Source organism: Capra hircus, assembly GCF_001704415.2.
Source record: "Capra hircus breed San Clemente chromosome X unlocalized genomic scaffold, ASM170441v1, whole genome shotgun sequence".
Lineage (NCBI taxonomy): Eukaryota > Metazoa > Chordata > Mammalia > Artiodactyla > Bovidae > Capra > Capra hircus.
Window position 1 is genome coordinate 33,855,627 of NW_017189517.1, and position 25,916 is coordinate 33,881,542.

General features: G+C 38.6%; 1 protein-coding gene across 1 annotated transcript in view; it reads left to right on the forward strand.

The window, feature by feature from the left end:
- The window catches only part of ACSL4 (acyl-CoA synthetase long-chain family member 4), a 73,647-nt gene that overhangs the window by 41,735 nt on the left and 5,996 nt on the right, over positions 1–25,916 (forward strand). Inside the window, exons 4-15 of the mRNA XM_018044177.1 lie at positions 105–282; positions 668–777; positions 895–1,033; positions 3,685–3,835; positions 3,972–4,095; positions 4,841–4,912; positions 13,339–13,478; positions 14,756–14,928; positions 16,629–16,703; positions 19,141–19,332; positions 20,757–20,871; positions 22,590–22,747. Coding sequence (XP_017899666.1) covers positions 105–282; positions 668–777; positions 895–1,033; positions 3,685–3,835; positions 3,972–4,095; positions 4,841–4,912; positions 13,339–13,478; positions 14,756–14,928; positions 16,629–16,703; positions 19,141–19,332; positions 20,757–20,871; positions 22,590–22,747 — 1,627 coding nt within the window. The remainder of the gene's footprint in view (positions 1–104; positions 283–667; positions 778–894; positions 1,034–3,684; positions 3,836–3,971; positions 4,096–4,840; positions 4,913–13,338; positions 13,479–14,755; positions 14,929–16,628; positions 16,704–19,140; positions 19,333–20,756; positions 20,872–22,589; positions 22,748–25,916) is intronic.

The following is a 25,916-nucleotide window of genomic DNA, read 5'->3' on the forward strand; positions in this document are numbered from 1 at the left end:
TGTATATTCACTTAAGGGCAATTTTGAGTTCTCCTCATTGAACAGTATTTTAATTACTTGTTTGAGTACATGTGCTAATATTACACCATCTCTCACTCTGACAGTTAATTCTTGGGAATTATAAATGGTTGAACTATCTCGAAGTGAACCGCAGAGTGAATAACTTCGGCAGTGGACTCACTGCACTGGGACTGAAGCCAAAGAGCACCATTGCTATTTTCTGCGAGACCAGGGCTGAATGGATGATTGCGGCACAGACCTGCTTTAAGTACAACTTTCCTCGTAAGTGCCTGGTGGTTTTGGAGGGAGAGTGGGCTGTGCTTACACATGAAACTGTCCTCAGATGCTCTTGTCTTCCAAGCAAGTGTTAAGCTAGAACCTGTTGACCTTGAGAATCTTAACTGATGAATTTGTGCCCAGTTTGTGGCACTTGCAGTATTTTCTGGTTTCTTTAGGTTTAGAGAGTTAGAATCCTGAGAATTTGTAAGACACATTTGTGACTGCCAGGAAGTTTGAGGCAGGTGGAAGGGTAAGAGCAGAGACTATGAAATCAAATTAGATTATAAAATATATTCATGTCTGTGAGTCTGCCATTAAAAGTTGGCTGAAATAATATAGCTAAGAAATGTTTATCATTTAATGTTTGTGTTTATTTTTTATTATGTAGTTGTGACTTTATATGCCACCCTTGGCAGAGAAGCTGTAGTTCATGGGTTAAATGAATCTGAGGCTACCTATCTGATTACTAGTGTTGAACTTCTGGAGAGTAAACTTAAGGTAAATATGACATTTTCTTTTAATTTATGGTAGCATTTGACAGCATAGGAAAATATTAAGTAATGAAGTTGATTGCGGGCCCATATTTAATAGCTGGATTTTCTTTCTGTTCAACAGACTGCATTGATAGATATCAACTGTGTTAAACATATCATTTATGTGGACAATAAGGCTATCAATAAAGCAGAATACCCTGAAGGATTTGAGATTCACAGCATGCAATCAGTAGAAGAGTTGGGATCCAAGCCAGAAAACTGTAAGTAAAGCAAGCAAATTTATTAATCGATTCAAGGCTTATTATTCCAGTAGATTAAAGAAATAATACAAGTGAAAACTGGTAAGTCCTCTGATTTAAAAAAAAGGTTTGTATAACTCAATAAAAAATAACTTTAAAAATGTTTAAAAACTATCAAGACCATATAATATTAAGATTTTCTCTCTCTCCTCAAAAAGGTAACCACTGTTTGAAAATTTACTAAAGTACTGAAAAGTATTCAATGGTTCAGGGCTTCCCTGGTGGCTCAGATGGTAAAGAATCCGGCTGCAATGCAGGAGACCTGGGTTCCATCCTTGGGTTCGGAAGATCCCTGGAGAAGGGAGTGGCTACCCATTCTAGTATTCTGGCCTGGAGAATTCCATGGACAGAGGAGCCTGGCAAACTGCAGTCCATGGGGTTGAAGAGAGTTGGACACAACTAAGCATGCTTGCATTCAGTGATTCAGATTTATGGCAGCTGCTGCCTAACTTTCTTTCCTTTTTTTTTTTTTGTTTTGTTTTGTTTTGTTAAAAACCTACTGTAACCTTCTAATCTGAACCTCATGTAAGGGACAGATCTCAGGCCTTCCATTCAGTAAAATTTTCCTTTATTTTTTTAGTGTTAATGCTACTGATTTTAATCATATCTCTGAGGATACAAACCATAAATAAAACCATACTTGGATTTATTCTGCCACTGATATAGTAGTTAGTATTCCATTTGAAATAAGTTAAGTGTGTCATATCAAAATGTCAGTTGGTCAACAGGTCAGAGAGGGTTGAACAGTTGAAATACTTCATTTAAATTATTTTCTTTCACATGTTTAATGAGAAGATCACAGTACTCTGCTAGATGACAAAGCCGAATCTTTTATACCAGGCAGTCAGCATGCCTGCCCTTTGCTCTGAGGAAAAGTATTTTCTTTATTGCACTGGACAGTCAGCATGCCTGTTCCTTGCTCAGCGGGAGATACTTTTTGTATCTTCCAAGGCTGTTCAAAAGATAGTCCAGAATAAAGTCTCACAAGATGTGCAGAAACTCAACAGACCCATGGAGAGTTGTGTCTCAACACCAGGTTGACACTGCAAGACTGGGATAAAGTTGACTGAGAAGTCCTGATTGGTTGGGATTTGTTGGCATAAAACTATGGGAGGTAGGGGTCCTCATAATTTTGTGTGAGCCATAACATGATATGCCACATATCCCACCTAGTCTACTCATCTCTACCTTCTTTTATTGTATTTTACAAATGCATGCATCCATAAATTATTAGGGGGAAAAAAAGTCCTCATAGCAGATAGTTTGAGAAGCACGACTCTAGCAGACAGCTTAGCAAGCTTCAACTTTTAAATGAAGTTGGATTGGAACACAGTCACATCCATTTGTTTAACAACTGCCTATGGTTTCCTTCACTCTCCAGTGACGAACCTGGGTAGCTTTGGCAGAGAGACCATACACCCCTCCAAGTTTAAAATATTTACTCTATGGTCCTTCGCAATGAAAGTTGGCCGATCCCTGCTCAAGACAGCTGACTGTAATCTGTTGGGAAGACCTCTCTATTTCTTTCCCCCAATCATTCAACAAGCAGAGATAGCACTGGGGCTCAGGACACAAGATGATTAAACGTTCCTACCTACAGGCAGATGGCAAGAAGAAACAAAGTTTAAAAACTGTTTAGATATTACCTTTGGTGGGAAATGAAGGGCATCTAAGCCCCTCTAAATTGTCTCTTTTTCTTGGTTTCCTAAAATTCCTGTCTGATTTTGATTAAAAAAAAAATTGAAGTATGATCTGACCCTGATAGGGAAAGAAGCATTAATTCTGGAAGACCCAAAAGAATCCCTAATCCAGACACATGCCAAATATTCTAACTACAGGCATGAGTGAGTGAGTGTGTGTGTGTGTAGCAGAGAGAGAAACAATTTCCTGTTACAGTTTTTATGTCACTGTACTTTCAATAGTTTCAAGAAATGATTTCCTATAGAGATTTCAAGAAGCAACCATCAAAACACAGACATCATTTTGGTTTGATGTCCTTTGGATTTTATTTGCTACTTGGAATCTAATTAAAAATATGTTAAATGTATAATGGTTATCTTATTGTTATCTTATGCAACATCCATGGTTCAATTATTTTTTAAAATAAAATTATTTTTCTAAAAACTTGAAAAAAATCAAGTCCAGTTGGTTTTCCAGTGTGTATGAGTGTCATCTATGAAGCCTGTGATCCATTCCAGACGTACAAAACCAGAATTTACTTAAGTTTCACAGGTGATTCTTATGCCCGCCACTGGTTAAGAACCAAAATTTAGTCCAACCATTTCATTTTAGACATGAGAAAACTGAGTCTTGAGGACCTCACACATAGTACTCTATCGTCCTAATTCTTCAGATCTTAGATATCTTTCCACAACAAAACCCTGTAAACAGCACTGTGGAGAGGGATTAGGCTAAACATTCAGAAAATGGGCCAAATTAAGTTTGAAGTTCTCATTGCAGGTAACCAGAATTGGATAACCATTTTCTTGTTGATGATCAATAGGGAGTATTTGTTTTAAATAGTTTATCATTACACCAGAATCTAAAAATCTTATCTTTGTTTAACAATTTAACTTTTAAACTAAAGGAAATGTGCTTTTTCATTCATTTAGTGAGCGTTTCTCCAAATAGACCAACTCCTTCAGACTTGGCTATTGTCATGTATACCAGTGGATCTACTGGCCGCCCTAAGGGAGTGATGATGCATCATAGCAATTTGATAGCTGGAATGACTGGCCAGTGTGAGAGAATTCCTGGGCTGGGGTAAGAGAAAATTATTAAGTGTTCTTAGAACTCATGTTTGACATTCTCTAAACTCAGGCTATAAACAATAATTGATGTTTCTAATTTACAGTGTCTTTTTCAGAATGGCTAAAATCTTTCTCTTACTTTGTTTTAGACCAAAGGATACGTATATTGGCTACCTGCCTTTGGCTCATGTGCTTGAGTTGACAGCAGAGATCTCTTGCTTTACCTATGGCTGTAGGATTGGATATTCTTCTCCACTTACACTCTCTGACCAGGTGACAAGCTTTTCAGTCTATTGACATGATCATATTAAGTTAGTGTTCAGCTGAGAACAGTTTACTAAAACATGAAATATTTTAATTCAGCTAAAACTTTTTCCTTGGCTTCAAAAATAGCTCCCATGAGCAGTATGTTGCTACAGAAAATAACCTTGAACATTTGTTAGCATTGCTTTATCTATATATTTTAAAATTATTTTGAGACTGATAGTTCCTTTCATTGTCTTCAGTGTTTTATCAACCAGAATGTTACCAAAATGTTATTTCTATATGATGCTAGTTGATGTTCATAGAGATGACTTTGAGATGTGGCTTTGCATTTTGGCTGATCAAAGAAAGTTAAAATTTTTTTCAGTTTTGTTTTAGTGTTTGATCTACCTTAGTTTAGGTTTTTCACCTTTTTTTGTTTTTGTTTGAAAGTGATAGTCTGTGCTATGTGTGATATGTTATTAGTAAAAATGCTCAGTTTACAAAAATACCCCATTTTCTTTTATCCTGGATCAGAGTTTCTCCTGTAAGAAAGACTGAAATGTGCTAGAAGAAATCATCTACAGGACAAAACACTAATGTCCTCATACCTCAGACTTGTAGGTTATGATAGTTGGAACAGATAACTCATAGAGCAGTAGAGAGAAAATTCCATGTGTAAATGTTTGTCTTTGCTCTTCCTAATACTTAAATTATAACCGTTTTTCTGCTAAGGTTTCTTTCCTTGATCCTATTTACTTTTTGTTTACTCTAGTCCAGCAAAATTAAAAAGGGAAGCAAAGGAGACTGTACTGTACTGAAGCCTACACTCATGGCTGCTGTCCCGGTGAGTATAGCATGTCAGTGTCATCCATGGCCTGCACTTGGACTTTAAAAAAAGTAACCCTCTTAAATATTTGTCAACATTTTAAAACAATTTTACTTTGTGGAAATTACAGTAAAATGTGTCCCTTAAAATCTTAGATAAGCATTGGGAAAAGATGAAATGGCAAACTTCTAAAGTAGATGCCTGTAAGGGTTTGCTGATTCTTGAAAATTAAGTGATGAAACTGACCTAGCTCAAATTACCTAGTCTGAGAATTGGTCATAATATTTTAAAGATAGACGACACTCCAAAGATCATTTAGTTTAGTCACTTCATTTAAAAATGAGGCAACCGAGGCCATCCTAGAGAGCTGGGGCAGTGTATCCAAGGTTACAGAGCTGGTTCATGGCAGAGCTGAATCTAGAATCCAAGCCTGCTGACCCTTATGGTGGCTAAAGATTAGGGAAACTGTCACATGAGAGAACTCCCAGAGAAAAAAAAGTTGAATTCTCAGTTCAGTTCAGTTACTCAGTCGTGTCTGAGACTTTGTGACCCCATTGACGGCAGCACGCCAGGCTTCCCTATCCCATCACCAACTCCCAGAGCTTGCTCAAACTCCTGTCCATAGAGTAGGTGCTGCCATCCAACCATCTTGTCCTCTGTCGTCCCCTTCTCTTCCTGCCTTCAGTCTTTCTCAGCATCAGGGTCTTTTCCAATGAGTCAGCTCATCACATCAGATTGAATTCTAGATATTCAAAATCTTTCTGTGAAATACTGCCTTTAATAAAAATAAGATGTTATATTTTATTGCCTTGTAATAATAAATTATTAAATATTTAACAGTGTTTCTAACTTGTATAGTCAAATATATTCTAGCACTTCAGGCTTTAGAAACTCCAGTGGGAGTATCACTACTGCTTGTATTATGATCAGACTTTACATCTTATCCTATTATCTTTCTAAGAATTATTTTTGCATACGGAAAGCCTGTGATTAGATAATATGTCCAGTCCAAGTTTTTCTAAGAATTACAGATGGAAGATAATTTTTTTTCCCTTCAAATTACCAAAATAACCAAAGTATTAGATCAGAGTAGCATTTGCTTTTTTATTTAGAGGTGCTGTAGAATTCAGCAAGTTTACAAACTGAAAGGAGAGTCTTCTGATTAAAAGCATAATAAAATGCTGATAATAGGCTTCACAGTACTTAACTATGTTCCAGACACTGTGCTAAGTGGTTTAGATGGATCATCTCGCTTAATCCTCCCTAAGACTCTGCTGTTGCTGCTGCTGCTAAGTCACTTCAGTCGTGTCCGACTCTGCTAGGTGGGTCCTTTTATAAAGAAAAAAAAAATACTTGCCAAAGGTCACAGAGCCCATAGGTGGTAATTAAAAATTGAACTGTGATGGCAGAGACTTCTTAACCACTGTGGCTGTCTATTTAGGATTGTCTTTGGGAAACAGTATGTTGGGTTTATTACACAAGATTGGGTTCTTAGGAAACAGTATCAGAGGACATAATTAGGGAGGGGGAAGGACTGAGGAGTCTAGGAAATAATGTCTGAATTTAGGCCTGAAAGATAAACAAGAGTTAGCTGATATGCTGTGTATCTTTTAATTACCTGTTTTTTATTCTTTATTTTATGTGTTGGGAGGCTAACTCCAGGAGAATTTGCATGTGTTCTGATTGTTGCTGGGGCTTAGCCACTTGTTGGTGCTCATGAGAGATCAGAGGACGGAGAAAGAGGTCTGCCTGTTTACTGACTTTGACTCTTCCCTGCTAAGCTGCCATTTTTGGTAGTTGTTGCCAGTGCTCATTGGACAGTCTCTTTCCTATTGGCTCTAACCAGGTCTTTCCCATGGCAATGGTCCTCCACCAGATTCCAGTAATACTTCTATCCTCTCACTTCTTCAGACCTAGAGATAGTAAACCATCTCCTATGTTACTAGTTCACTGCTGTTTCACCATACCTTATTGGTTCCCTTACCTCCTTCCACTCCTCTTTAAATAAGCCTTTAAAAAACCTTTTTATTGAGAATTGTTTCTGATAGACTCTATTTTCTCAGTTTCTTTCCTGAGTCAGAATAAAAGATACATTTAGTATTGTAATATTCACATACATGATGAGAATTCACAGTAAATCACTACTTATAAGTAATGACTATGGAATGTCATGTAATATTATTAGGTTGAGTTAAAGGACTGAATGTGCTAACAATAAACCCTACCAGTATGTTGCAACTCTGTTGAGTTCTTTACTCATTAAGGCCTTTCTGTATCTGTGATTGGTATCTAGTGTTGGAAGGAGTGGTGAAAGTAGTTCTCACACATCTGTCTTGCTCCTGTATGCTCTTTTCCACCCAACATATTTTTTTTTTTAATGACTTATGCATGATTTCACTGTTAGCCATCTGGTGATGGCCATGTGTAGAGTCTTCTCTTGTGTTATTGGAAGAGGGTGTTTACTGTGACCAGTGCGTTCTCTTGGCAAACTCTATTAGCCTTTGCCCTGCTTCATTCCATATTCCAAGGCCAAATTTGCCTGTTACCCCAGGTGTTTCTTGACTTCCTACTTTTGCATTCCAGTCCCCTATAATGAAAAGGACATCTTTTTGGGGTGTTAGTTCTAAAAGGTCTTGTAGGTCTTCATAGAACCATTCAACTTGAGCTTCTTGAGCATTGGGGCATAGGCTTCAGATTGGGGCATAGGCTTGGATTACTGTGATATTGAATGGTTTGCCTTGGAATCGAACAAAGATCATTCTGTCATTATTGAGATTGCATCCAAGTACTGCATTTCGGACTCTTTTGTTGACCATGATGGCTACTCCATTTCTTCTAAGGGATTCCTGCCCACAGTCCAGTTCAGTTCAGTCGCTTAGTCGTGTCCGACTCTTTGCGACCCCATGAATTGCAGCACGCCAGGCCTCCCTGTCCATCATCAACTCCTGGAGTTCACTCAGACTCATGTCCATTGAGTCAGTGATGCCATCCAACCATCTCATCCTCTGTTGTCCCCTTCTCAAGAGGCAGGTCAGGTGGTCTGGTATTCCCATCTTTCTCAGAATTTTCCACAGTTTATTGTGATCCACACAGTCAAAGGCTTTGGCATAGTCAATAAAGCAGAAATAGATGTTTTTCTGGAACTCTCTTGCTTTTTATAATGGTCATCTGAGTTAAATTCACCCATTTCAGTCCATTTTAGTTTGCTGATTCGTAGAATGTCGATGTTCACTCTTGCCATCTCTTGTTTGACCACTTCCAATTTGCCTTGTCTCATGGACCTGACATTCCAGGTTCCTATGCAATATTGCTCTTTACAGCATCAGACCTTGTTTCTATCACCAGTCACATCCACAACTGGGTATTGTTTTTGCTTTGGCTCCATCCCTTCATTCTTTCTGGACTTATTTCTCCACTGATCTCCAGTAGCATATTGGGCACCTTACCGACCTGGGGAGTTCCTCTTTCAGTATCCTATCATTTTGCCTTTTCATACTGTTCATGGGGTTCTCAAGGCAAGAATACTGAAGTCGTTTGCCATTTCTTTCTCCAGTGGACCACATTCAATCAGACCTCTCCACCATGACCCGTCTGTCTTGGTTGGCCCCACAGGGCATGGCTTAGTTTCATTGAGTTAGACAGGGCTGTGGTCCCTGTGATCAGATTGACTAGTTTTCTGTGATTATGGTTTCAGTGTGTTTGCCCTCTGATGCCCTCTCGCAGCATCTACCATCTTACTTGGGTTTCTCTTACCTTGGACGTGGGGTATCTCTTCACGGCTGCTCCAGCAAAGTGCAGCTGCTGCTCCTTACCTTGAACTATGGGTATCTCCTCATGGCCGCCCCTCCTGACCTTGAACGTCAAGTAGCTCCTCTTAGCCTTCCTGTGCCCGCTCAGCCGCTGCTCCTTGGACGTGGGGTAGCTCCTCCTTGCCACCGCCCCCGACCTCCGACACGGGGCAGCTCCGCTGGGCATGGGGTAGTTCCTCTCCACTGCCGCCCTGACCTCAGGCATGAGGTAGCTCCTCTTGGCCACTGCCCTGACCTTGGGTGTGCGGTAGCTCCTCCCAGCTGCTGCCCCTGACCTTGGACATGGGGTAGCTCCTCTCGGCTGCCACTCAGATTATGAACTCCTTATTGCCAAATTCAGACTTAAATTGAAGAAAGTAGGGAAAACCACTAGACCATTCAGGTATGACCTAAATCAAGTCCCTTATGGTTATACAGTGGAAGTGAGAAATAGATTTAAGGGACTAGATCTGATAGATAGAGTGCCTGATGAACTATGGAATGAGGTTCGTGACATTGTACAGGAGACAGGGATCAAGACCATCCCCATGGAAAAGAAATGCAAAAAAGCAAAATGGCTATCTGAGGAGGCCTTACAAATAGCTGTGAAAAGAAGAGAAGCGAAAAGCCAAGGAGAAAAGGAAAGATATAAGCATCTGAATGCAGAGTTCCAAAGAATAACAAGGAGCAATAAGAAAGCCTTCCTCAGCGATCAATGCAAAGAGATAGAGGAAAATAAACTAGGAAAGACTAGAGATCTCTTCAAGAATATTAGAGATACCAAGGGAACATCTCCTGCAAAGATGGGCTCGATAAAGGACAGAAATGGTCTGGACCTAACAGAAGCAGAAGATATTAAGAAGAGGTGGCAAGAATACAAGAAGAACTGTACAAAAAAGACCTTCACGACCCAGATAATCACGATGGTGTGATCACTCACCTAGAGCCAGACATCCTGGAATGTGAAGTCAAGTGGGCCTTAGAAACCATCACTGTGAACAAAGCTAGTGGAGGTGATGGAATTCCAGTTGAGCTGTTTCAAATCCTGAAAGATGATGCTGTGAAAGTGCTGCACTCAATATGCCAGCAAATTTGGAAAACTCAGCAATGGCCACAGGACTGGAAAAGGTCAGTTTTCATTCCAATCCCAAAGAAAGGCAATGCCAAAGAATGCTCAAACTACCGCACAATTGCACTCATTTCACATGCTAGTAAAGTAATGCTCAAAATTCTCCAAGCCAGGCTACAACAATACATGAACTGTGAACTTCCAGATGTTCAAGCTGGTTTTAGAAAAGGCAGAGGAACCAGAGATCAAATTGCCGACATCTGCTGGATTATCGAAAAAGCAAGAGAGTTCCAGAAAAACGTGTATGTCTGCTTTATTGACTATGCCAAAGCCTTTGACTGTGTGGATCACAATAAACTGTGGAAAATTCTGAAAGAGATGGGAATACAAGACCACCTGACCTGCCTCTTGAGAAACCAATATGCAGGTCAGGAAGCAACAGTTAGAACTGGACATGGAACAACAGACTGGTTCCAAATAGGAAAAGGAGTAGGTCAAGGCTGTATATTGTCACCCTGCTTATTTAACTTATATGCAGAGTACATCATGAGAAATGCAGGGCTGGAGGAAGCACAAGCTGGAACCAACATTGCTGGGAGAAATATCAATAACCTCAGATATGCAGATGATACCACCCTTATGGCAGAAAGTGAAGAGGAACTAAAAAGCCTCTTGATGAAAGTGAAAGAGGAGAGTGAAAAAGTTGGCTTAAAGCTCAACATTCAGAAAACGAAGATGATGGCATCTGGTTCCATCACTTCATGGGAAATAGATGGAGAAACAGTGGAAACAGTGTCAGACTTTATTTTTTTTTTGGCTCCAAAATCACTGCAGATGGTGATTGCAGCCATGAAATTAAAAGACACTTACTCCTTGGAAGGAAAGTTATGAGCAACCTAGATAGCATATTAAAAAGCAGAGGCATTACTTTGCCAACAAAGGTCCATCTAGTCAAGGCTATGGTTTTTCCAGTGGTCATGTATGGATGTGAGAGTTGGACTGTGAAGAAAGCTGAGCACTGAAGAATTGATGCTTTTGAACTGTGGTGTTGGAGAAGACTCTTGAGAGTCCCTTGGACTGAAAGGAGATCCAACCAGTACATTCTAAAGGAGCTCAGTTCTGGGTGTTCATTGGAAGGACTGACGCTAAAGCTGAAACTCCAATACTTTGGCCACCTCATGCGAAGAGTTGACTCATTGGAAAAGACTCTGATGCTGGGAGGGATTGGGGGCAGGAAGAGAAGGGGACAACCGAGGATGAGATGGCTGGATGGCATCACGACTCGATGGACCTGAGTCTCAGTGAACTCCGGGAGATGGTGATGAACAGGGAGGCCTGGCATGCTGCGATTCATGGGGTCGCAAAAAGTCGGACACGACTGAACGACTGAACTGAACTGATACATGATTTATTGGTAGGATACACATGATACAATTTATTTCCCTTGATGGGAGTTTAGATTGAAATATAGCTAAGGTATAATATTATATTAGTTTTAGGTGTACTTGTAGTACATGGCTTGTCATTTGCATACCATACACTTTCTTAAAATTAATAGTTATAGGTTGTTAAAACCCTTTTAGAGAGTCTTTGGGATTTCTCAATCACGGATATAAAGAAGGATTCTAGTTTATCCAGTAGTGATTCTTTTTGAAGAAATGGAGAGAAACAACATTGTACCATACTTGAGTTGCCATGCTACCATCCCTCTCCAGCTTTATTGAGATATAATTGACATATAGCATTGTGTCAGTTTTTGAGAAGGTAATGGCACCCCACTCCTGAACTCTTGCCTGGAAACTCCCATGAATGGAAGAGCCTGGTAGACTGCAGTCCATGGGGTCGCTAGGAGTCAGACACGACTGAAGAGACTTAGCAGCATTGTGTCAGTTTAAGGTCTACAATGTGATGATTGGATGTACATATGTTTTGCAAAATGATTACCACAATGTTAATTAAAACATTTATCACCTCACATAGTTACTATTTGTGTGTTTATGAAGAGAACATTTAAGTTTTTATTTTACCAACTTTCAAGTATACAATACAGTCTTATTGATCATAGTCACCATGGTGTACATTAGATCTCTAGACTTATTCATCTGGAAGTTTATACCCTTTGACCAACATTTTCCCATTTCCCTCACCCCCTAGACAGAGGCAACCACCAATTCTCTGTTGCTATGAGTTCATCTTTCTTATGTTTCACATATAAACGAGATCATGCGGTAGTTGGCTTTTTCTGTCTGACTCATTTCACTGAATATAGTGTAAGGGCTGATTCTGCTCTCATTTGAGAATGACTCTGTTCTAATACTGAAAGAGTCATCCATAGAGTTATTCATTGTAGCGCAGCTGAATTTATATTACTTGCTATTTTGAATATTTAAATTATGTATAAATATGTATGCTTTATGTAATAATTCTTATTGATTTGGTCTAAGGAATGCCAAAACAACATCACCTAGTGATATAGTGATAGTTGGGGCTTTTACTGGTTGGTTGGTTGGTTTGTTTTCTGTTTTCTACTTATTAGCTTGGGAGTTAGTATATCCCAAACCTTGAACTACTTCTAATTCTCCACAGAGCTGTGAGCAAGAATCCTTTTTGTTGTTGTTGTTGTTGTTAACTTAGCTTCTATTAAGATGGAATAGGAATGCCTCATGTATAGGGAAATAATTTTAAGAAACTGTAAAACTCTCTGCCAGGCTATAAGAGTTACAAGGTGGCAGTAACAACATTAGGATTGTTGGATGTTTTAGTGCTATTAGAGAACACGTCAATATATTTTAAAGAAAAGAAATATTTTAAAGTTATTTTTATGTGACATGTGGACGAATTATTTATACTTTCAGTTCAAGTCAGTTCAGTCACTCAGTCATGTCTGACTGTGACCCCATGGACTGCAGCACACCAGGCCTCCCTGTCCATCACCAACTCCTGGAGCTTGCTCAAACTCATGTCCGTTGAGTTGGTGATGCCATCCAACCATCTCATCCTCTGTCGTCCCCATCTCCTCCTGCTTTCAGTCTTTCCCAGCATCAGGGTTTTTTCCAGTGAGTCAGTTCTTCACATCATGTGGCCAAAGTATTGGAGCTTCAGTTTCAGCATCAGTCCCTCCAATGAATATTCAGGACTGATTCCCTTTAGGATGGACTGGTTTGATCTCCTTGCAGTCCAGGGGACTCTCAAGAGTCTTTTCCAACACCACAGTTCAAAAACATCAATTGAGTCAATAGATTTATTAATTGGCCACACCACATGGCTTCCAGGATCTTAGTTTCCCAACCAGGGATTGAACTCAGGGCCATGGCAGTGAAAGCACTGAGTCCTAACCCTTGGACCTCCAGGGAATTCTTGTAAGAAATTTTAGATAAAGTTAGTGTATAGAAGTGAAGAAACCCCTATACTTGCTCTTAGTGTTTTTGAAATGGTAAACAAGTTAGTGAAATTAATTCTTTAATAAAGTAAATATTTCCATTATGCTAAAGACTTAAGATTTTGTAAATAGAGTATTTTCAACTAAAGGCTATCTCAGTGTTCGTGTAGTTCTTTTCATATTATTTAATATGTTGCTTACCTTTCAGGAAATCATGGATAGAATTTATAAGAATGTTATGAGCAAAGTCCAAGAGATGAATTATATTCAGAAAACTCTGTTCAAGATAGGGTATGATTACAAATTGGAACAGATTAAAAAGGGATATGATGCACCACTTTGCAATCTGTAAGTATATTTCATAGACTCTGTAGTTTGAGCCTTTAAATCTTTTTGTGTTTTAATATCTGGAAGATGAATAAGTAAATGACAAGTTAATTTAGTTTGAGCATTGCCACCATGATCATAACATTGAATTTCTCTCTTACTTCTAAGCTTTGTTGCTTATATAGCAAGCAGAGGACCTTGAACTCTAATCTTGGCAGTTTAACAAATTTTAATAATTGGTGTACATATTTAAGATTTAATTATAAAATTTGGTCTCATGAACAAAAACTAGAGTAGACTTTTTCTCAAGATAGTTGAGGAAAAAGTGATCTAACTAAAAAAGTGATTTTCAATGTTTATTTTGTGTGAAGGTTTCTGATTTATTGTATTCATAAACTAGCATATTAAGCATAAGAATATAATGGTTACTGTAAATGTAGTACTGAGGAGTCAAGATGGGGAGGCATTTTTCATTGGAAGGGAAATAAGATAGATGACAAAATGTTCCAAAGATAACTTCACGTTTTTTCCTTTGACATCATCCTTTTCTTTCATTTGCTATGCTAAGTCACTTCAGTCGTGTCCAACTTTGTGCGACCCCATAGACGGCAGCCCAACAGGCTCCCCCCTCCCTGGGATTCTCCAGGCAAGAACACTGGAGTGGGTTGCCATTTCCTTCTCCAATGCATGAAAGTGAAAAGTGAAAGTGAAGTCGCTCAGTCGTATCCGTCTCTTAGTGACCCCATGGACTGCAGCCTACCAGGCTCCTCCGTCCATAGGATTTTCCAGGCAAGAGTCCTGGAGTAGGGTGCCATTGCCTTCTTTGTTTCTTTCATTTACTATGTGTCAAAGCAGTTTCCCAACACTGTACAGTTTTCTTTTTGCATTTTTCAGTTTTTCTAGCATTTTTTAAGGTGTTACTAGTTGTTGCTTTGATCACCTCTCATTATCGCAATGGTCCCAAAATTTAGATGTTCAACCAAAGTTGAGACATCTTTTCCAGAGGCTTTGAATTATGCTGCTTGTTGCATCACCAAGAATAATCTCTGCATACGTTAAAATATAGATAGCCAGTGGGAATTTGCTATGTGACATGGAGAGCTCAACCCAGTGCTCTGTGACAACCCAGAGGGGTAGGATGGGATGGGAGATGGGAGTGAGGCTCAAAAAGGGAGGGAACATATATATACCTGTGGCTGATTCCTGTTGATGTATGGCAGAAACCAGCACAATATTGTAAAGCAATTATCTTCCAATAAAAGATTTTTAAAAATTATTTTTCGCCCCCTTTTATCAAGGATACTGTTTAAAAAAGTGAAGGCTCTGCTGGGAGGGAATGTCCGTATGATGCTGTCTGGTGGAGCACCCCTGTCTCCGCAGACACAGCGATTCATGAATGTCTGCTTCTGCTGCCCAGTTGGTCAGGGTTATGGATTAACAGAAACGTGTGGTGCTGGGACAGTTACTGAAGGTAAGTATTTTTTTTTAATTAAAATTTATTGAAGTATAGTTGCTTTACAATGTTGTGTTTGAATGTAAGCATTTTTAACATGGCAAATAATTATATAATTATAATTGCTGTTGGGAACCGTGGTGACTTTATACCTCTTAAGTAATATTGGATTTAGTGCAAATCTACATATTTTAGTTTTAGAAACTTTTGGTTGAGTCATGTGTACCCTTTATTTGTAAGCCTCATAAATATTTATGACACATTGTCATTCCTCAAAGTTCTGTTACCCTGGTCTCGTAATCTGTCTCTAAAGTGATCACTTCCCTCAGAGCACTGCGCTCTTGGATTAGGTATCGGTATTTTTTTCCTCCCAGCTTTCTTTTTTTATTAATTGTTATTGGAGTAGAGTTGCTTTATGATGTTGTATTAGTTTCTGCTTTTCCACTTTTGTGCTCCTTCTTGAACCTGTGTTCCTATCCTGACTTCTTGTTTGCTTTCTTTTCTATGTTTTCAACAGCCTACAGCAGGGTTTCTCAACTTCAGCACTGTTGAGATTTTGAACCAGATAATTCTTTATTGTTGGGACTGCTCCTGCATGTTGTAGGATGTTTAGCTGCTACATAGCCGCCAGATGATGTGACAATGAATTATATCTTTAGTTGTTGCCAAGTATCCCTGGGTTGTGAAACAATGGAGTAGAGCAATTCTTTTTTGTTATCTCGCTTTCACTTTAAACTCCTGTCCAAAGTCTATGCCATTGTCCAAAACCATCTGTCCATTGCAAGATTGTGTATGACAGTGTTATTCAGTTCAGTTCAGTTGCTCAGTCATGTCCGATTCTTTGCGACCCCATGGACTGCAGCACACCAGGCTTCCCTGTCCATCACCAACTCCCGGAGCTTGCCCAAACTCATGTCTGTCGAGTCAGTGATAAAACCATTCAGGGCATTAGCTTGGAAGTCATTGGATTGTTAATTTTTAATATCTTTAAATTTCACTCGATCTCCCCATTTTTTTCATTGGATTGCTCCCTCCCCTGGCTGCCACCTTTGGCATCTCACCTTTTGTTACTTCACCATGTCCTGAAGTAACAGTCAACTGCTGTGTCTGCCTCTATTATGTCACTTCTGATTGATCCTGTATTCTTCTGTTAGGCATGTCCACCTCAAACACTGCTTCATATCTGGTGAACCTAGATTTCAAGCATCTCTAACCTGGCACCATTGTACCTATTCATCATTATTTCCCACCTGTGTATACACCTGGGTTCTTTTCTGCAGACAAGCCAATCTTCTTACTCTGTCTTGTGTTTTCTGTTCCCTTCTCTTGGAATGCCCCTTTTGCTGTCTGGTCCCAGCCTTCTTCTCACATGCAACTCTTCAATTAAATCTTTCCCAGCCATTTCATTGTATGTTGATCTTTCTAGCCTCCAAGGTGCTAGTATGCTCACCTTCAGAACCATGCAGTTTACTATTTAAATGTGCTCCAAATTATTTAATGTGCTTTTCTCTCCAGGTAGTTTGTTTGTAAGCTTGGTGAATGCAGGGTCTCCTTACCTTTAATGTGTTTTTCTCACAATGTTTAATGTAATGCTAAGGTACATAATAAGTTGTCCATAAATACTTGATTAATGCACGCAATAATCACATACTACAAAAGGACAATATCAGTGAAATGTCATGCACTAATTAATATCCTTGTTACTCTTTCCCTTATAGTTACTGACTATACCACTGGCAGAGTTGGGGCCCCTCTTATTTGCTGTGAAATTAAGCTAAAAGACTGGCAGGAAGGTAAGCATTTTATGACAAACTCTAGTGTTTCTAGATATGCTGAAAATCACCATGAGCCTCTAGACTTCCATTTTTCTTAAAGTGTTAGGTTGTCAGTGGTAGCAAGTGAGTCTTTGCTCTTGCTTGTTTTTTGTGCTTTTTCTTCAGTAACATCATTAGGTTCCCAATAGAAAAAGAAAATCTCTAGAATCTAGGCATGAAGATTCTGAACTTGGGAATACTTGATGGATGGTAAAGAGGAAAATGTTCTTAATGGGGCATTCCCTGGGTTCAGAGAAGGATATATTATCCTATCCTTTGAATCTAGAGATTGCTAGTGAGTAGATTTGGGCTGAGAAATGAAACCCCAGATTTTCAGGGGAGATAGTGACTAATCACACACACACTCCCCCAACTCTTAGCTCTTGACCCCAGCAAACATTTTTATAGTTGAGAATCCACTGTCTAGCTTTGTCTGGTTTAATTTTTATAAGTAACTATAGAAGGTGAACCACTTAGAGGAGACCTGTGCTTTACAGACATTAGTGATAATCCTTTTCTATAAATCAGCTGAAGGCAAAAGTAAGGCAGTCTTCCTGTGATGAAATTGTGAAAAAACATTAAGCATATTCATTAACTGCAAAATAATTAACAACCTAGCCGTGCCAGATGAAGAGTAATTAAAAAGTTTAAGATTTCCTTCTATTTTTAATTTACTGTATTTGGTATATAATATGCAAATTGAAGACATACAACATGTTATTTTGGTACCTTTATATATTGTAATATGATTGTTGCTGTACTGACATTCAGCATCTCTATTACATTACATAATTGCCTTTTCTTTTTAGTGGATGGGATAGTTAAGTTTTAGTCTCTAAGCAAGTTTGATGGATATAGTACAATATTATTGTCTGTTTAAAAAAAATCAAAGCTTAACATTTAAAAAGGGAGTATTCACCTTAGGATGGAGCCATAGACTGAAATTTTAAAGGACCAGTTATTTTGTTGTACATATCCCTTAGGTTGTTCAAACCCAAGAAAATGAATGTGCTTTGTCTGATGTAAATTTGAAGTTTCTAAAAGTGTTCCTTCTATGTGACTTTTTAATTATGTGCATTATTGTTGGTGCTCTATGAGCAAACAACCATTTCCTTTTAAATACCATGTTGAAAAGCCAGTTTCATTCCCAGGTGTTTTACATCTTGGAAATAAGACTTCATTCTCCCATGGTAGTGCCTTTCCAGCTTTAAAATGAAAATTTGAAAAAATAATAGGAGCTATGTGTTTATGTATATTGGGCATCAGCATCAAAATTGCTGTATTCAGTGGGTTATTTATTAAGCAGTGGAATCAGAGAAACAAGGTATATTATAAAACTTGGTAAGAATAATTTTGCCTTTAATTTTTATTTTCTGATTTTTCTGGTACTGGGCTTTAATGTCAGTTTTGTGGGGAGTGGGTCCATGTTTGGAGTTTTCCTTGCTATGAAAGAATCTGCTTTATATAATATGAATGATGTTCATGTTTTACATACAGTGAGTTTTGTCGTATTAAAATATTGAATTGTTTTAAATTAATAAGAGTAGCTAACAGTTGGAACTGCTTTTAATTCTTTTATGACCTAAAATCTAACCAGCATCTCAGTTGATCAATTCGAATTTTTGTGTATTTTCCTTACAGTAAGCTTTCTTCAGTAATAAACAAGTAATGAGTGTGATAAAATGTTTCATTACTCATTGTCAGTGATTTTGGTGTTTTCACTTTTAAAGCCATGACTGGCCAGAGGCAAAGTGAAGAAAATAACGTTTCCCTCTCACTTCATAGCTTCTCTGGTGGCTCAGGTGATAAAGAGGCTGCCTGCACTGCAGGAGACCCAGGTTCGATCCCTGGGTCAAGAAGATCCCCTGGAGAAGGGAATGGCTACCCACTCCAGTATTCTTGCCTGGAGAACTCCATGGACAGAGGAGTCTGGCGGGCTACAGTCCCTGGGGTTGCAAAGAGTTGGGCATGACTGAGCGACTAACACTTTCTTACTTCATGGTGTTGCCTTTGAGAGCACTTACTCTCAAACTGCTCTCTTTGATTAAAACAATATATTTGAAACACATTTGATATCAACATATTAATAATTTATTTATAACAGCTTCAAATACTATCCTACTTGGGGGTGATTTTATTTTTGTATATGTCTGTGAACCCTAATGCTGTCTGTGAGGCTTTAATGATGTTCTGAGTGTGAAATTTTATGGTCCTGGGAAGGTTTCAAATGGATTGGTACTTCTGCAGTCACAGTCACCCTCTATCCTCACACAAATCTCAGTAAATATTAACTACTGTGCTCCTGTAGAGTGAAGTAAAATTTGACCAGCAAAAAATATTAGCAAAGGCTCTTTAAGAATTAATGCAAGTAAATTTTGTTTTGGAACAGTAACTAAATAGCTTTTATAACCTCCAGGCGGTTATACAATTCATGACAAGCCAAACCCCAGAGGTGAAATCGTAATTGGTGGAAAGAATATCTCCATGGGATATTTTAAAAATGAGGAGAAAACAGCTGAGGATTATTCTGTGGATGAAAATGGCCAAAGGTGGTTTTGCACTGGTGATATTGGAGAATTCCATCCTGATGGGTGTTTACAGATTATCGGTCAGTGTGTTCTCTTTTTGTGCTTTTCTGTAGTTTTTGCAGCTTCAACAACTATGAAAGGTAATATTGGTCAAGTCATTAATAACATTGATGATGGTTGCATTGGTTTAAACTTCAGACACGTTATTTAATTAATGTCTGTGCTTCCCCATCTGTGAAATAGGGACAGCAACACTGACCTGGCAGGGGTTTTGTTAGGATGAAATGAGTTTGTATAAAATGCTTAGAGCAGGGCAGTGCCTTCACCTTAGTAAGTGGTAGTAGAAGCAACATTAGAGTGGGCAGACATAAATTTGAAGTTTCTAAAAGTGTTCCTCCTATGTGACTTTTTAATTATGTGCATTATTGTAGGTGCTCTATGAGCAAACCACCATTTCTTTTTAAATACCATGTTGAAAAGCAGGAAAATAGCAGTTGGTGATGAGAAAACAAAAATTGCTCAGAAGAGGGATTTTTGGTTGTTTCTTTGTGGGTTTTTTTCCTTTTTTTGGTCAACTACATTTGGTTACATATAACCATGTACTGCAATATACCCTATTCTAGGGCTTCCTCACCATTTACCTCCCCACCCAAGAGGCATTGTGGATACATTATTTTCCCTAGTGCCCACTTATATGACTCTAACTAGCCTAGACGCTTAGAACAAACTTTTTGGCCAACACATCTCAGTTCTCAGTGTTAATCTATTCTGAGATTGTCAGTTGGCTTGGCACTGCCTTTATTGAGCCTACTAGAATAGACTTTGAAGTTCAAAACTACTCCAAAATAGCCCTTACACTACTCACTTTAATCAGGCAAAAGTTAAAAATTTATCTAGCTAATACCGATCACAGTGTTGGGTCTCATTCAGGCCCTTTTCAAGCCATAAAATTTCCTCAGTCATATCTTCAATGGTCCATTTAAATCTGTCTCTGGACCCATATGTGACCTGAATAGAATTAGAGATTTCCTGAGAAAAGCTGGTTCTTCACCTAGAAGTTTGATCTGCCAGGGAAATTTCCTGGAAGCATGCCTTGATTTAGAACCAGTAACAACCTCATTGCCTTTTCCCCCTTGATCCTTAATTGTGCTAGAATCAAAGGTTGGCTCTGTTGGCATGTAGAGTGGGTTCCAAGCCTATGGGTAGGGATATGAGACAACCTGATGATTAGCCACGCTGTGCCATCCTGTGCCAGCATGTTATTAGAGCACAGTCATTTTAACAATAAAAAATTGAAAAACTTTTGGTATGGGATGTAACATTTTAGCCAGTACTTCTTTAAATAGGCATTTTCTTTTTTAACTGATGTGTGTGAGCGGGCATTCTATATAACAAGATTTTAGAAGTAGCTTTATAACTAAAGGTTAAGGCAATGGGATGGAAAGGAAATCAAAATTGTACATACCTGTACTGTGGGTAAGCTAACATGCTTCATGACTTACAGACCGTAAGAAAGATCTGGTGAAGTTACAAGCAGGAGAATATGTGTCTCTCGGGAAAGTAGAAGCTGCACTGAAGAACTGTCCACTTATTGATAACATCTGTGCTTTTGCCAAAAGGTAATTTTAAAGTCGCATTTGTTTCATATACTTACAGTTACAGGATAATTGGGAAAATATTGATACAATCATAAGGGAAACAAACTTTCAGAGTTGGGGAATGTTATACAGTTTATGAAAGTTCTTGAATTCAACAGCTTAAAGGTCATTTGAGATAATGCAGACATTTTAACCATTTATGGACCACCTACAATGTCTTGCTATGCCACAACAGTTATTTGGTTTAACATCCATAACAACTGAAACTTAGCATAAGTAATTTTCCTAAGAAGGTAACACAGCTAGTATAAGTTTTCTAAATAAAAAGCCTGAGAGACTGAACCGTTTTCTTTCTTTATATGTTAAGATGGTTTATTTTTCTGGACTTTATTACTCCCTTTAAAAAAATTTAATTGTAAAAAACAAAACCTAAATTTACCATCTTAACCATTCTTAATATAGTTCACTAGGGTTAAGTATACTTACATTGTTGTACAACCAATCTCCAGAACTTTTCATCGTGCAAAAGTGAAACTCAATGTCCATTAAACAACTCCACGTTTCCTCCTTACCCCTATCTTCCCCACCCCTGTCCACCAACATTCTCCTTTCTGTTTCTGTGAATTTGACTACTCTAGATGCCTTAAATAAATAGAATCATACAGTGCTTGTCTTTTTGTGACTGGCTAGAATATTATTCAGCCTTAATAAGGAAGGAAATTCTGATACATACTACAGTATAGATGAACCCTGAGGGAAATTCTAAGTGAAATAATCCAGTTACAAAAAGATAAGCACCATATGATTCTGTTTATTCGAGGTATCTAGAGCAGTCAAATGGCAGAATCTCTTTCTTTCTCATGTCTCAGTAATATTCCATTGTACATATACACCACATCTTTATCCGTTCATCCACTGATAGACACTTGTTTCTGTATCTTGGCTATTAGGGACTAATGCACGCAGTCCATTACAGATTTTTTTGCCTTTGCTTTTGGTGTCTAATTTAAAAAGTCATTACCACACCTATGTCAAAGAGCTTCCACCTTTGTTTTCCTCTAGGAGTTTTATGGTTTCAGGTCTTTGCCCATTTTTTAATAGAATTATTTTTTTGTTGTTATTGAGTTGTATGAATTCTTTATACATGCTAAATATTAACCCCTTATCAGATATATCATTTGCAAATAGTTTGTCCAGTTCCATAGATTGCCTTTTTATACTCTGTTGTAACCTTTGATGCACAAAAAGTTTTTTATTTTTCTTGTACTCTTCATCTATTTTTTCTTTTGTTGCCTGTGCTTTTGGTATCATATCTAAAAAAGCATTGCCAAATCCAGTGTCATAAATCTTTCCCCTTGTTTTCTTCTAGGTGTTTTATTATTTTAGCTCCTACATGTTTAGGTCTTTGATCTATTTTGAGTTAATTTTCCTATGTGCTATAAGATACAGATCCAGCTTCATTCCTTTATAGGTAGATATCCAATTCTTTCAACACTATTCCCCATTGAGTGGTCATGGTGCTCTTGTTGAAAATCATTTAACCGTATATGCAAGGATTTATTCTGGACTGTATTCTATTCTATTGGTCTATCTATATGTCTGTGTTTATGGCAGTACTATGGGTTTTATTACTTCTTAATGAACTTGTAACAAGAGAAATATATATTTGGACTTATGTGTATTATTTTCATTGAATCTATGTTTTAATTTATTATCTGCTTTATTATCTAAATTTTTAGTGACCAGTCCTATGTGATAAGTTTTGTGGTTCCTAATCAGCAAAAGTTGACACTTTTGGCACAACAGAAAGGGGTAGAAGGAACTTGGGTTGATATCTGCAATAACCCTGCCATGGAAGCTGAAATACTGAAAGAGATTAGAGAAGCTGCAAATACCAGTAAGTAAGAAATTGTTTGTCTGCTGAAGTCCTCAAAAGTTATTTAATGAAGTCCTATGCATTAGGCTTTTCAAGATGTCTATTTGTTTTGATAATAAAATACAAGTTAAAAAAAAAAACTCCAATATATAATGAATTTTCTTGTTGAAAGGATCTTTAAATGTTATATGGTGAAGTAACCTATCTAGTTCTTTATTGCATGTCACAGCATCCCTGCTAAGTGGTCATCTAGCCTGTGTTTGGAATGGTCTGTCTTTGTTCTCATTGGGCGTCCCTGATAGCTCAGTTGGTAAAGAATCTGCCTGCAATGCAGGAGACCCAGTTCGATTCCTGGGTTGGGAAGATCCCTTGAAGAAGAGAAAGGCTACCCACTCCAGTATTCTGGCCTGGAGAATTCCATGGACTATATAGTCCGTGGGGTCGCAAAGAGTCGGACATGACTGAGCAACTTTCACATGTGCCCTGGTGTGAATCTTTTATCATTTACTCTTATGTATACTTACTTGGTGTGGGCCCTTTTAATCTAGAGATCTCTGCTCTTTGTTTCTGGGAAATATCCATTTACCTTTTGTTGTGTGTTTGCTTTTCTTTCATTGTCTTTCCCCCCTTTAAGTTTCAGATTCATGTTTTTATCTGGGACTTTTATATGACTGTTGACCTTCTGCATTCATCCTCTTATTTTCTTATCTATTTTTTCTTTTGTATTCTGTCTGGTCCATTGTGTTTTATATTCTGGCAGATCGCTCAACTTTATCATTGCGTCAGTGTGTTGAATTTCCAGCTTCTAATATCAGGATTGAGATTTTCAAGAGCTCTTTCCTGCTTTCTCAGTGTCCTTTCAGTAGCATCCAGTTGCTCTTTCCTGGGTGCAGTCATCCTCTGAGGATAACTTCTGTGACGTTTTCTTCTTCTGTTAGTGTTCCTGTTTCCTCCAAGTTCCACTTTCTGCTTGCTTTGGTTAGCCTCACATACATCTGCTGACCTTTGTCCATTCATATTTGAGAACGAGGTACTAAAAAGCTGTTTGGAAAACTTACTGGGCTTCACTGAAAGGTTACTTAAATGTTAATGTCTTGGGTAATACTGTTGCTGCAAAGAAGACTTCTCCACTGTCTTCCCTGGAGTGATATTAACCCGAGTGTCAGTATTCTGGCAGCCACAAAAGGGACTTGGGGCTGGGGCTGGGGTACGTAGATCTTCTCCTCACTGAATTCTTAGGTTTTCAGCTTTATTCCCTCCCTCTACTGTACCTGGTTTCCTTGAGTCCAGAGTCTCTAGTTCAGTTGGGGCTTCCCAGGTGACACTAGTGATAAACAACCCATTTGCCAATGCAGGAGACTTAAGAAATGCAGGTTTGATCCATGGGTTGGGAAGATCCGATGGAGGAAGGCATGGCAACCCCCTCCTATATTCTTGCCTGGAGAATCCCATGGACAGAGGAGCCTGGCGGGCTACAATCCATAGGGTCACAAAGAATTGGACATGACTGAAGCAACTTAGCACAGATGCACACCTATCTCCAGCCTGGTTGGGGACGAGCAGAGTAAGAGAGAACTGTCCTCTGAGGAGGCGGGGGTCAGCCCTCCTGTTTTCAGTGTGCCTCTCATCTCTTTCTTTGGCCCCTGTAGCTTCTGTCTATGGGCTCGGGAAGTCGGTTTGCCTCTGTCAGTGTCCTTCAATGTCAGCAGTTAGCTTTTTAGCCCATTTGCTTTTGGTCTTCTAAGATTTTCTTGAGTCCTCTCACCCACTGTCCTCTTTCTCGTGATTCTGTTTTTTTTCCTGTGAGGTTAATACCTTTTTAATATAAAAATTATTTTCAAACTGTTTATCTTCCAGGGGAACCTGTATAAACTGTGTACTCTGCATGCTTAATTGGAAGCTGTTAACCTAGTTTAACCTGTTACCTTCCCTCCAAAAAATGAAAATATCATTTTTCTGAGGACAAGTTTCCTATATTCATTCTAAACTACTGGACAATACAGAAAATTTAAAGGAGGAAGCAAAAATCGCTTGATAGTAGTTACCTTTGGATGGTGACATTACATTCTGGTATATATACTTAATGTATCAATGTCATCTACTTTCTTCTAAGTCAGTAGATATAGAATTGCATTACCATTTTTTTTTAGCTAAATAGTATTCCAGGGTAGGAGTGTCTACTTGTTAGATTTTTTCCCTCTACTGTTAAACAAATAGACCCCCACCTGTTCTCGCCTCACAGTCAATTTATTTTCTTATGTAATTATTTTATTAGTATGAATCCTTAGCCATTGAATTTCTTTTTTAAAAATACTTTTATTTATTTCGTTTTGCCTGCGCTGGGTCTTTATTGCTGTGTGTGGGCTTTGTCTAGTTACAGCAAGTGGGGTCTTCTCCCTGCAGTGGCTTCTCTCGTTGCAGTGCACAGGCTCTCGGCAATGGGCTTCAGTAGCTGCAGTCCATGGTCTCTAGAGCACAGGCTCAATAGTTGTGGTGCGTGGGCTTAGTTGCTCTGAGGCATGTGGGATCTTTCCAGACCAGGGAGTGCACTTGTGTCTCCTGCATTGCCAGGTGGATTCTTTACCACTGAGCCACCAGGGAAGCCCCAGAAATGAAATTTCTGAGTTAGGGAAAATTATATTTTAAAGGCTTATGGTTTACCTTAGACTTCCCAGGTGCCGTTAGTGGTAAAGAGTCTGCCTGTCAGTGCAGGAGACATGAGACAAAGGTTCTGTGTCAGGAAGGTTCCCTGGAGCAGGGCATGACAATCCACTCCAGTATTCTTGCCTGGAGAATCCCATGGACAGAGGAGCCTGGCAGGCTGTACTCCATAGGATCGCACAGAGTCAGAAGCAACTTAGCACACATGCCTGGTTTACCTTATGTTGCGAAATAACTCCCTCTTCCCCCAGAAAAATTGGACTAGTTTATACTCCTGTTAGAGATACATGAGCACACCTATTTCCCTAGCTAGGGTACTCTTATTTTTTTAGATTACCTACTTGAGTTCCACTTTGGTTTAAATAAAGAGTTTGCAACATTTGTTAGCAAGTTGAAGTTAAAAAACTATTTCCCCCAAGAAGAACATTCTTCTAGTTAACTCTGGTCACTGTAAAGTTTTGGATAACAGTTACTAACATAATCTAAAAAGTATGTTACTTTATAAGCATAAAGACAGTGGCTTAATTTT